Source organism: Crassostrea angulata, unplaced genomic scaffold (genome assembly GCF_025612915.1).
Source record: "Crassostrea angulata isolate pt1a10 unplaced genomic scaffold, ASM2561291v2 HiC_scaffold_118, whole genome shotgun sequence".
In the NCBI taxonomy this organism is placed as follows: domain Eukaryota; kingdom Metazoa; phylum Mollusca; class Bivalvia; order Ostreida; family Ostreidae; genus Magallana; species Magallana angulata.
This window is the reverse complement of record NW_026441673.1, coordinates 202,226-217,017: the sequence shown is the minus strand read 5'-3', so window position 1 is coordinate 217,017 and position 14,792 is coordinate 202,226. Positions and strand designations below refer to the sequence as shown.

Below are 14,792 nucleotides of genomic sequence, written 5' to 3'. Positions count from 1 at the left end.
CTAATATTGTGACAAGCGATTTAAAGTATGTTTTACAACAAGAAAACGATAGACCGCACACTGCAGCCTATACCCGTGACTGGTTCACACAGAATCATGTGACCGTAATAGAATGGCCTACCGCTTCCCCAAATTTAAATCCAATAGAAAATGTTTGGCAGATCATAAAATATCGTGTGGAAAATATTCAGCCAGAAAAACTCACGGACTGGAAAGTTACAATCATGGAAATGTGGATGGGTTTGGATCAAAACTATATAGACATTTTGATAGACAGTATGCAACGACGCATCGCTCAGTGTACAGAGCGACACGGGGGTCTAACTGATTATTAACTTTATGCATTTTGAACTCAGTGGTTCTATATTCATTGTTTTGTTTCAAAATGATGATATTGTTGCAAATTGAAAAATGAAACGACTTAAATTGAAATCCGGATTTTTTTGCACTTTACTATACAATTTATGACTGCACATACGGATTCCGGACCGTGGCTACAGCCGATACCCTTTGACAGTCTTTTAGTACATCAATGCGTAGTTTGATTTAGAAAGCAGTTTCAAAACTTCTTCGTATATCTCTAACATGGACTCTCTAATTCCTTTCCAGAATTCAAATTAACGCAAGCGCAATTGAAGTTTTATTCAATGTAATTAGTCAACCCACTGACATTAAATAAGGATTTTGCATATTATTGCATCGTTGAGAGAAGTTATATTTATTTCTGTAAAAAAGGTTATTTAATTTCACGTTACATAGTGGCTCTAAGAAACATCACCATCTGGTGTAAATGGAAATGCTCACTTTTGCATAAATTCTCCCGCTGATCTTTGATAGCTGATTATTATTTTGAATATCCAAATATACTCGTATCATTAAATAATATCTGACGACACACACTTTCCAAAAGAAAAGTTTAGAGATGCCATCAATTTTGATTAATTTCTAAGTTTTAGACAGCACGCAAGAATTTCAAACTTGCACATAGTCTTCAAAAATTTAGAAAAAAATAAATACAGAAGTTATCCTATAAAAAAGGTTACGTGTGTTGTAGGCGGGTCCGGTTTTAAAATAAAAATACAATTCCTGACATCAATCATGAGTACATACCGTCTATAAAAGTTCTTGATACCCTTTGAAAATTTAACTCGCCATTTAAGATCTCATTGTTTAAAGAATTTTTAAAACTATTACACGAACTGTTTTTCACAAATAGTTTTTCCGAAACATTTTCTTTCTTTCTTTTTCGAAACACGTTTTTATTCAGGCTTTCAATCACTAAACGTTTTTATAACAAAAGCAGAATCGTTTGACACCATCTCACATATACATGTATTTTCAACTCGCAGCAACAACGGACGACCTACTCGTGGATTTGCCATGGGCACTGCTCTAGTTTTATGAATATTTATTTTGTTTTATTAGATTTTTTATTTTGGTGTGGACAGACGATAACGTAGCTCAAAAAAAGCATCTCATTTTATTTCTATATCAATATACTTCAGAAAAATAAATTCCGAAATTTCTTAAGCATGTGATTGATTCCTCTAAAATTTGTTGATTGATTGTAGAATATTAACAGTAAAATAAAAAAAATATTTTTTTTCCCCAAGCATTTAATTTCTGTAAGGATGATTTTTTTTTCAAAATTATTTTGATGAGTATATAAACGTGATCCTTAAACAAGGAAATATTACAAGTCAGTAAGAGCACTCGGTTTTCCTTGTGAAAGAGATACAAATCGCTGTCATCCCGCCCTCGCCGTTTACTTTGCCTTACATCTGCCTGTAGGCACACCGTACTCTAAATAAATCTGAATTGAAAGCAGAATATGCCGAATACCAATGCACTTGAAGTTTTCATTTTGTTCAAAATTAACAAATCAATTCTGTTAATAATTTCTCGCTGAAATGCACACCACTGGTTAAAATGTCTGAAAAATGAAAGGAAATAATGGTAGGAAATATGTTATTTAACACTTTTGTTTAACCTAGTTTTGATGCATAATACTGAGGCTTAATGATTGTTATTTCATTCTTAGGACAACTTGACTACTTCATGAAAAGTTAAATACATTCTTATAATTAAACTCACTAAATCTAAACCAAAAAAAAAAAAAAAAAAAAAAAGTTAATATAGTAATTCATCTCAAATTCATAATATCTATGAAAGCACATTTGCAAAAAGAAATATTTTCATTCATATTATATATTTTTTAAATGAAAGCAATTAAAAATGTCGAACTACAATATATTCTAGAAACTTACTGTGCTATTGATATAGTTGAAGCATTTACGGAGTGGCAGCCTCAATTTAGAGATGACAAGTTGATGGTAATACACAACTTCTATTATAATAGAATGAACTTCAGCAATGATGTTGTTTACAACTGTGACATTTACATCCTCAGATTCCATAGACTCGTCGACATACTAAGTAAAAAAGATAATTAAAACACCTCAGATAATTCATATTTACGTAGACTTGTTAATACATTAAATCACATATATTATTTTAAACATAGGTAGAGTATCATTTGAATTACATCAATGCTTTTCAGCCCCAAATGAAAGATGAAATATACATCGAACAATTGTTGATATTCGTTTTGTATTTGTTTTGTTATGTTTTAAGGCAACATTTTTGGTTCTTATAGCACTTTTTTTCCTGTCTTATATTTGTTAATTTTTGTTTTCTTAGATCCCGTCAAAATATATCAAAAAAAAAAAATTCCTGTTTTGTTAAACTTGAATCTTTTATTCTAACATAAGAACGTCTACGTTATTCTCAACTTTTTTTTTTTTACTTTTAGTTGATTGTATGTTGATTGATTGTTTTCACATATTCAAATTTTATGAATACTAACCATCCTGATTAGAGAGCCTATCCCATCCAACAAGTACACACTGACTACCGATGCCCCATGGATTGTGAAGGACACGCTTACAAGGTTTGTCGACTGTTCAGATAATGACAAAAAAAGAGACATATTGTGGTGTCCATGTTCTGGAAAAGAATATCCCTTGCTTGAAAACAATGCTTCGTATGCTGATCCGGCGATTGTAACTGGTAACGATACTTTTACGTCGGTCACCGCTTGACAGGCTGAAATAAGATAGTTGTATGTTGATTCCAAAACGTCCTATCAAACATGACTTATTTTTAGATAAAAATTCTTCTACAAGAAAGTGTCATGTTCTTTATTGTAACAAAAATAAAGGAGTAAATGCGTGATGTTCCTTGAGATGAAAATTAAAAGAATAGCCTCAAATAACCTTAAACTGCCTTTCTTTGAACAGAATATGGCTTTTGTCAAAAAAAAATGAATATATTTTATAAATGTAATTGCATCTTGAGTTGCAAAGTTATAGTTACCTCTTTCACAAGCATAGCCTTCAAAACCAAGTTTACACTTCATACATATTCCCGTGTCTGGGTAACATTCTTCACAGTTTGATGGACACGGTTTAGAACACTGAGGAACTTCGACCACAGGATTAGGACAACCTTGGTAAAGAAAAAAAACAATATGACATGTTCAACACTTAAATCACACTTCATTTTTTGACACAAAAAAAAATATTTACCATAAACCTCAACTTCACAGAGGTCACCATAAGCCATGTTTGAATACCCGGAAGGGTAGGTAACTCCGGGCAGACGTTCATTGTAAAAAATGACGTATTGTCCATGGCAAGGACAATCAATAGACACGTGATCAGGAATGGTTTCTCTTGTGTAATTTGTATCGTGGTGACATAGGATTCCGTCATGACGATTGGTGGTGTTCGAAATGTACAAATAAAATCCTAGGAAAACTGCCGTATAGCCATTGTTTATTCCTATAACGAACAAACGTAATATAATATCAGAATTATTTTTTTTTTGAATAGATAAAACCAAATCTATTATAATTAAAAGAAACCGCATAAACAACTACACATTTTCTGGTGACACAAAATAGTTTAATTATAATGACGTTTTCGCCATTATTCATGTGCATTTTTTAAGAACAAAACTGTACATTAAAGAGATAAATTATATATGCATTACCCCACTGTACGTTATCGGTCCTGAAGTAAATTACGACATGGTCTATCGTGTATATTTTCCCCAGATTAACCCACCATGTTATTTGTGTTGATGGTTTTGATATAGCACACTGTCCACTTGAGTAATGGCGTGACGTATATCGTCCATCAACTGCTTTATCGCTTGTTCCCGAAGAGGAATATGTCGCAGACTGCCAAGTTCTTTTCTTGTAACTGAGATTTTCTAGATCTTAAATTAAAAACAAAACCTTTGATTCTTTTTTGCAGAATAGAGAGTGTTAATGATTTGTTTTTAAATGACCACGGTATAACTTCATGAATCCCCTAAACTATAACCCACCTGTTTTTTCTACATACATTGAAAGTACACGAATGTTTCAATTTAATAGGTTAATTAATGAGGAACTTCTCCTTAGTGAATCCAGTTGCTAAACTGGACTGGTGCTCTAAAATATTTTTTTTTCCAGATAAAATGATGTAAATGTACTTTCGGACATTTATTAATTGCCGTTGGGTATTAGTGCTCCAATTTCATCGGATCATTTTTACCTTGCACGAAGATGTTACAACGTTTTGTTGATCATTTAAATATGCAAATAATATGATGAATCAAAATGTCGTCTTAACTGGTCTTGAATAATAGCTGATTGGCTTCAACATCAAATGCTACTTTTGATATGGTCTATTTCATGTACCTCCTCAGACGTGTGGTTAACCATGCCACGTTTTAAATATTGTCATATGGGAATAACTCGATCAATACAAAAAACATACGTGTAGCAAAATAACTGTTCGTCTTTAGTTTGTCCCATGTTTTTCTTCCCTCATTTTTTTATAATTGTTTAATCAAAATGCACATACTTATGAAAAAAAATACAGTTGAAATCAATAAAAGTAAAAATTCAAGATACGTGTATCTTTATTGACAAATAAACTCTCATGAACGAAAACAAATTTCTTACGAAGATTTGTAATTGGATATGTTTCAGTCGTTTCGATATTGAACCCTGAAGCGAACGAAGGGACGTTTCAAGACATAATCTGGACATTTTTTTATCAGTTGATGAACCTAGTCTGAACACAAAAGTAATTATTATTATCGAAATATCAACCGAACAATGGTGGAAGAAAAAACTTAGGACAGTGTATAGTATGTTGATCCTGCTGAATCATTTGTTACAGTCTGTGGAGTATTTTTGATATCCTTTTAAGGCGATCAAGACATTCCAAAACACCAGCTTATTTTATATGTGTTTGCATTGTTTGTATTACTAAGCGTTGGTTATATAAAGTAATGAATTCAATTGAGACTGTTGATAGATCTTTTTTCATCAACCTGTTTGACAGTAGATTGCCTCATGTAAAAACTGTTCATACCAGGAGCATGTCTTTGCGTATCGCAGTAACTTAGATACGAAATCTCCATATACAGGTGATGACGGTATATTGATATATATTTTAAGTCATCACGTTTTTCACAAACTGATGTTGTTATATTGCCATCAATGTCCCTTTCCAGTATAATATTTAAATATTAAACTGATGGCTCGGATTTTATGGCTCATGTTGAATTAATTTGTAGGGTTATACAATCATTTTTTATTTTGTTGGTCAAAGATAAAACAAGAAATAATCTCCTTTCCAAATTTGTAATTTTCAAGGAATCCACACAATTTGGCCAAACGAACTTAAATGATTCCAAAATACTGTAATTGTTTAAAGTTCGTTTTATCTGTTTTTGTGTATTTGAATGATTTGTTTTTATTTATAATGCAAATATCTTTTTCAAGATATATAACACTTAAAAGTATTTTATTTACAACTACAGAAAGAATAATTGTAATAAAGCAAGCGTATATACTCACCCTTCCTACACATTTCGAGACACATGAGTCTGCAGGCCTCGTCTTGAAACCTACTCTGGACTAAAGGACAACCTGAAAATAAACATTACAAATTATCTAGTTTAAATGTAAAGACAGTATTCACCTTTTTTTGTTTTATTGATATCATCAGTAGGTACCGTAAACTTCTACTTCGCAGAGGTCAGCAAAAGCATATTGACTATGTTCTGCATAGTATGTGACTCCTGGTAGTCTCTCATTGTAATATATAACATAGCGTCCAACGACGGAACAGAGAATATCCACCACCGATGGTATTGTATTCTTGTTGTATATTTGGTCGTGAAAACAAATGACGCCATCTTTGTGGTTAGTGGTGTTCGAAACAATGATTGAAAATCCTAGTAATCTTTTTGAAAATTGGTTATCTCCATCTGTCAAAACAATATATTTAAATCATTTAATTTTAAGCAAAATAATAATATATGAATATTCATTTGTTTATGTGTATATTTGATTTATACATTTAATGCAAAGAGAAATATAACAGATTTATTTATCTCACCCCATATTCTGTTATCCGTTCTGGAGTAAACAACAATACGTTCAATGCGACGAAGTTTTTCTAAATCCACCCTCCACATTACAAACGTTTGGCCGTTTTTAGTAGAGGTGCATTGACCGTTGTATATACTCAGATCACTCTTTTTACCATCAACGAGTCTGGAACTTGGTTGTCCGTCAAACAGTGTATGTAGTTGAAAAGTCGGGCGATGTAATGCCAAATTAACTGGATAGGAAAAACATAACAATGTGTTATTGATATGAACCTTAGGACACTATTCATATAAATTAGAATATTTCACTTTTATAATATCTAAAGAATGTAAAAATGTTGTTTATCATGAATAAAAGTCACTGGGTTTCAAACGGCATTATAGAAGTCAACAGTCGTAAAAACATCATTTTTCAATTTTAATTTTTGTATAAGGAATAAAATCAACAGCTTACAAGTTTATTCGAATATAAAATTGATTGGTCTGTTTGCGCTTTTTAAGAATTAAACTATTTCAACTTATCTCATATTTGTAAATTTGGAAGCTATTACGTTAATTCGTTACAATTTAATGATCAGCCATTAATTGTTTATTAAAATGGCCAAGTGATGGCTTAAATGGTATGATTTCACAAATTTCAAACGTCATGTATGGCAGACTAATACGTTTATTTTTACGTTAGTTACTTCACCTAGACAACTTATTTTTCTGCCATTTTTAGTAAGATGGTACATTTCAAACAAAAATTAATTATTTTACAATGCTATTTCAATTTCGGTAACCCAACAACTTTTATACAGGACGACATTCATTTGCGATTTACCAGACATTAATGGTACTCTGCGACTTATTTTTGCGACAAGCATTTCGAATATCTGTTTTGCTAAATCAACCATAAGACAATAAGTGATTCGGGGCGAGAAATTTGATGCATCGACGAAAGTCTCAAGAACATTTTTCTCACGTGAATGAAAGCTGGCTTATAGCAGTTCAAAAAGAATTCATTAAAAAACAACTAAACTAACTCACTTCGTTCATAAGAATTACAAAAGTGTCCGGAAAAACCACGGCGACAGCCTCCGATACATTTTCCAGATTCGTAGTTACAATGGTGACAATTAACTGGGCAAGTTTTTAAGCAATCCCCGCCATAGAATCCCAAAGGACATCCTTGTTGTTATAAAATAAAACAAAGACAGTACAGAGAGATGATGCATACATAAATATAGAATCGTCCAGTATTTACAAAATGTGTCATATTAGCTACACATGAATTGAAATTACATGTATGATTTTTAAAAGAATATGATCATATTATGATTGCTTGATATCTCATGTAATGATGACATTTTTGTAATCTTTTATATATTAATTACTATAAAAAGACACAGTTCTGATTTTTTTAAAATTTTGTTTTGTTTTCACAAAAGATAGAAACAGAAGTAAGATATACCTTTTTAGTCATAAAGATGAAGGATAATATAAGAAAAAAATATAAAGATAATAAATATTACCATATACTTCAACTTCACATAAACTAATCTCCACTTTATCAGAATAGCCAATTTTCAATGACAAGTTCCCTTCTCTTGTGTTGTAGAATATCACATAGCGGCCTTGGGAAATACACTCAATGGCTATCCTAGACGTAATGGTTGATACCGTGTAGTTGGTGTCGTGATAACACAGGACACCATCTTTCTTGTTGGTTGAGTTTGATACATATACGGCGAAACCGAGAAATCTGCTTGCATAGACGCTGTCAGCTTTGTGTGTATAAAACGGGATAATATATCTCATTGATACCCAAAAAGTAAAATCTAATACTTTAAAAAAAAACTTAGGTTACTATTTATTTGTATATACATATTACACCAACTATTCACCTATTATGAAAAAAATAACAGCATACCAATCGCTCTGAATTTTAACAAAACACCATTCAATATATATATCAACTCCTTTTTATGCATTGGTACAATAAACTTCAGTAAAAAAAAAAACAAAAACAAAAAACAAAAAAAAAACCAAAAAAAAAACCAAAACAAACAAACAAACAAACAAAAAACAAAACGAAACAAAAAAAGTCAAGTATTAATGCGAATGTAGGTGTCAATGTACACTATGGAATCATCTCATATTATCTTTTAAAGAACAGCAATTACCATTGATATTGAAGATTTAAAAAAAAATAGATTTTTATGTATTCATCGATGTAAAAATAAATTTTAATGATATAATTCTTAATATTCCCCGTCCAAATGAAAAAGACATTGCGTTAAACATTGTTTCTTACATGTGATGTTCAAAACAATCAAAGTAATAGAGAAAACAATGACGGAAACTGGTTAATCTTTACGAACTTTTGAAATAATTCAGATAGTTGCTTAACCTTAAATTTTTGGAAAAAACGTAGTAGCATAGCTGAGAATATCAAACGTAAAATTTGAAGAAAAAATAACAAACTTTACTTATCCATTGAAGCATTATGCAAACTATTAGAAAGTAGCAAATACAGAAACAGGAATAAAAAAGATGAAATTATCAATTTAATGTGTTTTATATGCTGTTTCTGTGTGTCACGCAATCCCGCAAAAGTTTTCTGAATCATAAAACATGGGAATGAAGTAATTAAGAATTTATCTGGACCACAAAAACGCCCAAATCTGTGATAAATGGATACCTTTCACTGTTTCCAAAATCGATATCATAACAAAACAAAAAAACTTAAAAGAAAATCATTGTAGTAATAATTTTTTAAAGTACAGATTTAATGTCTATTTATGAATTATCCAGTTGGTTGCGTGTGCTTTCTTAAATATTTGTTAAAAGAAGACTCGTAAGTAAAAAGAAAGAAACAATTTATAAAAGTGAAATGAGCTTACCAAATGTAGATCCCTCTGTCAGGTGGTACAATACAATCTTACTGATACTGTTTATTGTCTCTAAATCAACTAACCACGTGACTTCAGACGAGGCAAAAGATACGGCGCACTGGTTTCCAATTGCTGATAGATTAGTATACAGTCCCTCCACTGCCTTGTCCGACGAATACTTGTCAAGTGTCTGCCAAGTCGGTTTTTTATACGCTAGGTTATCTTTGGGTTCAAAAGTAAAAAAAAATCACATTAACAATTTTCATACAACAGTAATATCTTAAATGTGCTAAGATTTGGTTTAATTAGAGCATAATGTAGCTTAGACATATATTGTTAATTATGTTGTTAAATGATAACGAACAGATCATGATATAAAAATGGTACCAGTCGAATTTAACACTCACAAAATATATCATTTTACCATTTTTTTTAATTTTACGAGGAAAAAATACAACAACTACACTTAAGGATTTGTCAATCTATGTTCTAAAAAGATATTGTCATTCATAAGTGTTATGAGGTAATTTAAGACATACTTTTTAATATGCTTAACTTAGATGGAAAACGAGTGTATTTTATAACAGTTTTTTAAAGAAAAAAAACACCTTAATTTAAAAAAAAAAAGAGAAAAAATCACTTGTTTGCAAATGTAGAGAAAAAATGAACATTCTTGCGATCAAAAGTAAAACATAACAAACCAAGTTAGTAATTCGTGTACTTACATCCCGTCATCAGACTTGGCATAAATACAACCAGAGTAAGCAAGACACAAGTTAAAGGCATCATAGTTTTGATAAGAATGCCGGCTCTCACAATTTTGCACTCTCTGAAAAATCACTATTACTTATTTCACTGCCGTCAGACTTCATTTTTTAAAAGTTTTTTTTTTCTTTTTGTTTCTATCAGCAGACTTGTAATGATGATATAATGTGTTTTTGAAGTATATGAAACATAAACAAGATGCTAATAATCACATGTTATTGCAAATCAATATCAAAACATATTATTGTGAAAGTTTTGAATAATTTAGACACAACGTAATGTTTACCGAATTTTAAAATTTTCAGTTGATCATTAAAAAAATAATCACCTGGGATAGGTACAAACAATACTCTTAAAGCAGACGAAAGGAGTCTCACATATTCACAGTGATATATGTATCTCTCCGTCAACAAAATGTCTAAATACATTAAAAAGATTAGCGTTTAGTGATGCCTGAAGATGAACAATTTTTACTGTTGCGTTACACACACAGAGAGAGAGAGAGAGAGAGAGAGAGAGAGAGAGAGAGAGAGAGAGAGAGAGAGAGAGAGAGAGAGAGAGAGAGAGTGAGAGAGAGAGAGATGAGATGAGATGTGTCTAATATCAACATAATGACATCTGTACCTCCCCTTCAACTAAACGACAATGTATAGCAATATGATAAGTGTTTATTGCTGATACCTTTGGATAAACACTATTCACTGTGACGTTACTATGCAACAACAACAATGTTTGCAACCAATAAAAGAGCCTATAAAGAACATTACAAGGATAAATCGAGTTAACACATCAATCACATATTTTTTTCTGCAACCCCATTGAGCAGTAAAGGTTTCTCAATGGAGGTGAAATGAGGTAGCAACAGACCTCATGTTCTCCTATAACTAATAAATTTTACCATATTAAATGACACGGTATGTGAAGATACATGCATGCAATTCTATTTCTGTGTGTTAGCAACAGAAAGCTTTTAAATTTCAAAGGGTCAATATTATCAGAAAAATAACGGAATCAAATGTAGCGTACAATGTAAAAATGTCTGCAAGAAGTGTATGGGTCTGGAGTGTTTCTTTTTTTTTCTTTTGTATGTTTATTATAACTTTGATTCATATTGTTTCAGGTAATGCTAATGTGAATTTAATCGAAAACACAAAGAAATGTAAAATTTGATATTTCAACAGGTCTGTCTTCTCTCTTTTTAATGACAGTCTTGCTCTTTTGCAGGTTTTGACTTTATATCCTGCTCTGGTGATGGGGTATAACTGTATTTGTTTTTAACATATCTAGAAAAAAATCTAAGAAATACCGATTTGTGATAGTGCTGTTTATAAAAATGTATCTAAATGTAACGTCTATAAAAAATGCTGACTACTGCTTTTGGAATGTTGACACTTAGAACAAAAATGGACCAAAACATTTTTTATTTACTCTCATTACAAAAATTAAAAGTTTCATCATTTCACCGTATATTACTACCACGATGTGCCTTGTTCTCTTATATTCACTATATAAATACAGCACAGTCTCAATTTTTTGCTAATATTTTTTTAGTAAGAGATTTAATTGAATCTGTTTAAATGTTTTTTTTTTTTGCTTGGTAATATTAAATGGATTTAATGAGCAATTTAGGATGATTACAGTAAATATCTGTTTAATGCGTGCTTGTATCGGTTTATTACCGTCTTTTAAATGCAATATAAACCAATTGTTCTCTTTGAAAACTATAATTCAATATATGTACTTTTTATTGATTCCTTTGTAAATAGCCTGTAAGAAGATGGAACCAAATCGCCAAATATCTTCGTTACATAATTCTAAACTGCTTAATAAATAACCAGAGCCACTGGACAAAACTGTTAAATGGATTTTCAGAGATAAACAACTCGCATCATCTCAATGCAAGTGCGGAGCATCGGGGGGGGGGGGGGGGGGTAGTAGGGCCTGTACCCCCCCCCCCCTGCTCTTTCTCGCAGCAAACATTGTGTTTTATTTATGATGTAAAAAAGTGATTAAAATGGAAACGGCCTCCCACTTCTACTTTTTTTTTTGGGGGGGGGGGGGGGGGGAGGATGTATAAAATTGAATTGAAAAGAAGGAAACTAACAGCAAGATATTTGTTATATGAAGTTAAAGAGATGCTCTGCACCCTCACCCCCAAATCTCCCTACCCCACCCTAACCCCGCGGATGATTTTCATGATCTTAAAACTTACTCCTTTTTTGTTTGGTTTTTTATTTGCTTGTCAATTTTTTTTAGAATGAATTTGCCCCTCACCAACATTAAAAAACGATGCTATGTACCTCAATCTAATTAAAATTAGACTTGAAATTCCGCTCCTCTACGATACGCTATACAAGATCTAACAACATCTCGTACGGGGTCATCTCAGAGTGACCTTTTGTGAAAATACAACGACCAATGAGAATTAACCAATGACGTCACTGATCCACCAATGAGAAAGAGTTTGTTATACGCATTTGGCTTATGTGTTTAAAAATGGCTGCGCCCATTGAAACGGTTACGAGTTCGCTCGGTATAAAATTAAAGCCACAACAACTGGAAATATTGCAGAGCCTTCTTGATGGAAAAGATTGCATGACCGTTTTACCGACTGGTTTCGGAAAATCTTTACCATATCAAGTGTTTCCGTTGATACAGAGGGAGAGAGGTCGCAACGGAATTGTTCTTGTTTGCTGTCCCCTTATTTCCTTAATGAAAGATCAGGTCGAGAGGGCAAATGCAATTAACGGTGTAACGGCAGCATATAAAGGTAAATAAGAATACCATTGTATACTATGTATCTTGCAATTAAATGATAGAACTGTCTTGGTGTGCACACGGCAATTTTTCTGTGTCTCGTCTAACCTGTTGCATTTCCTAGACTCAATCATTCTTTACGTTTGTAGGTCAAGGTCTAGACCGAGAGATTCTGAGCGGCAAGATAGACATTGTGTTTGCAAGTCCCGAGTCACTGTTAGGTGACTGGCGAACTGAACTGCAGCATCTAGATGTCACAGCTATTGTTATAGATGAATTTCATTTAATTTCTACATGGTAAGATTTTATAAGCATGTACAAGTTATTCAAATAGAATACCCGGTAAACAAAATAATATGTTTACTAATAATAAATCTGGTTCTCTCAAAACTTATTTCGTAAACCAAAAATCTATTTAATGAAGGTTTAAAGATTTGTAAAATAAGCTAAAATGGTGTCTTCAATTGCACATGAATTGCACCAACTGCTATTCTTTACACATTAAACAAATATTTCAGGGGACAAGCTGATGAACATATTCACAAGAAAGCATTTAGAAAATGGTTTGGTGACATTGGAGAACTGCGATCCATCTTTCCAAATGCATCTCTACTTGCTTTGAGTGCCACATGCACACTGAAAGTACAGAAACGTGTTTTGAAAGTGGTCTCTTTTAAGCCAGGCTTTACATTTGTGTACTTATCTCCTGACAAGAGGAACATTAAATATGTTGTGAAGAAAGTGGCGAATGACATTGAAATGGCAATGACATGGTTAGTTGATGGACTTGTGGACTTGGGAAATAAATTTCCACGAACTCTTGTATATTGCAAGTTAATAAGTGATGTTGCAAAGATTTATTATTATGTTATGGATGAATCACCCGAGGAAATAAACTCATATGTTGCTATGTACCATTCAGAGACAGATGAATCAATCAAAGGAACTGCATTATCTTCGATTCGAGAAGAGGAGAGCCCTACAAGAGTTATTATTTCTACAAATGCCTTGGGTATGGGTGTAGATTTCAAAGGCCTTTCTAGTATTATTCTTTTTGGTCCTCCTCATTCAATTCTTGACGTTCTACAAGAAATTGGCCGCGCAGGTAGAGATGGTGAAAAGACTGTTGTCTTTTTGCTTTACAATTCTCATCATCTCATCCATTGTGAACAAGATGTGAAGAACCTGTTTCAGTGTAATTACTGCAGAAGAATTCAAATGATTAAATCATTTCTCAAGGAAAGCGAACTTGAAGAAGTGAAATCTTATTCAGGAGATTGTTCATGTTGTGATATTTGACAAAACGCATGTACCTGTGGAAATTGTACTCTACTTCCTTTGGAAAAATTGTTTTCAGGCACCTCTAAAAATGTATTTGGTGTCCATGTATCAGAAGATTCTGATTCCGACTCAAACATAGAGCCAGAATAATTTTACCTGTTTTGATGTATATAGTATTTACCGTAAGGTACATTCTGCAGTAAATGAAAAAAAACATTGTGACCATTTATAAATCCATCCAACCCTTTTAAAACACTTTGCCAGGGTACATTCTAAGTAAATTAAATCATTGAATCTGCATCAGTTAAATGCTGTAATAAAATGAAAGAAAAAAAGTCATTTTTTGTTTATTCTTAAATATCTGAGCTGTTTATAACAATTATGGAAGCCAATGCTTTATCATGTAAATCATAATGTACTGGTGTATGCCACACGCCAGTTTTTAGAGATAATACCTACTGAAACTAATAGAATTGAATATATCGGTAATTAAAATATTAGTAATGTATTTCTGTAAAACCCTAGACAATTATAATTGATGCAGCCTTTATATATATTCTTGTGTGCTCCTGTGCTGAATTGATTACAATTAAACATTCCAGTTCATGACGGTCCCTTGCAAAATTATGACAAATGCATGATAATTTAACAGTCAAACAA

General features: G+C 32.1%; 2 protein-coding genes across 2 annotated transcripts; one reads left to right on the top strand and one right to left on the bottom strand.

The window, feature by feature from the left end:
• Positions 1-1,765: 1,765 nt before the first annotated feature.
• On the bottom strand, positions 1,766-10,094 carry LOC128169346 (uncharacterized). The gene is made up of 13 exons (XM_052835502.1): positions 10,055-10,094; positions 9,339-9,551; positions 7,968-8,219; positions 7,483-7,623; positions 6,462-6,686; positions 6,076-6,330; positions 5,918-5,989; positions 4,054-4,281; positions 3,588-3,842; positions 3,376-3,507; positions 2,867-3,105; positions 2,268-2,432; positions 1,766-1,813 (listed from the first exon to the last, which is right to left on the bottom strand). The coding sequence occupies exons 1-13, from the start codon at positions 10,074-10,076 to the stop codon at positions 1,766-1,768; spliced, it is 2,247 nt and encodes a 748-aa protein (XP_052691462.1). The 5' UTR covers positions 10,077-10,094.
• Positions 10,095-12,539: 2,445 nt separating this feature from the next.
• On the top strand, positions 12,540-14,218 carry LOC128169345 (ATP-dependent DNA helicase RecQ-like). The gene is made up of 4 exons (XM_052835501.1): positions 12,540-12,864; positions 13,001-13,148; positions 13,370-13,624; positions 14,209-14,218. The coding sequence occupies exons 1-4, from the start codon at positions 12,579-12,581 to the stop codon at positions 14,216-14,218; spliced, it is 699 nt and encodes a 232-aa protein (XP_052691461.1). The 5' UTR covers positions 12,540-12,578.
• The last annotated feature ends 574 nt before the right edge of the window (positions 14,219-14,792 follow it).

Excerpts from the sequence above, each read along its gene's own strand:
- LOC128169346 (XM_052835502.1), bottom strand. The coding sequence starts at position 10,076 with ATGCCAAGTCTGATGACGGGAT. Across the intron at positions 9,552-10,054 it reads GCCAAGTCTGATGACGGGAT|ATAACCTAGCGTATAAAAAA; the intron begins GTAAGTACACGA and ends TTGAACCCAAAG. Across the intron at positions 6,687-7,482 it reads TTGTAATTCTTATGAACGAA|TTAATTTGGCATTACATCGC; the intron begins GTGAGTTAGTTT and ends TTTCCTATCCAG.
- LOC128169345 (XM_052835501.1), top strand. The coding sequence starts at position 12,579 with ATGTGTTTAAAAATGGCTGCGCCCATTGAAACGGTTACGAGTTCGCTC. Across the intron at positions 12,865-13,000 it reads TGTAACGGCAGCATATAAAG|GTCAAGGTCTAGACCGAGAG; the intron begins GTAAATAAGAAT and ends TTACGTTTGTAG. Across the intron at positions 13,149-13,369 it reads TTTCATTTAATTTCTACATG|GGGACAAGCTGATGAACATA; the intron begins GTAAGATTTTAT and ends CAAATATTTCAG.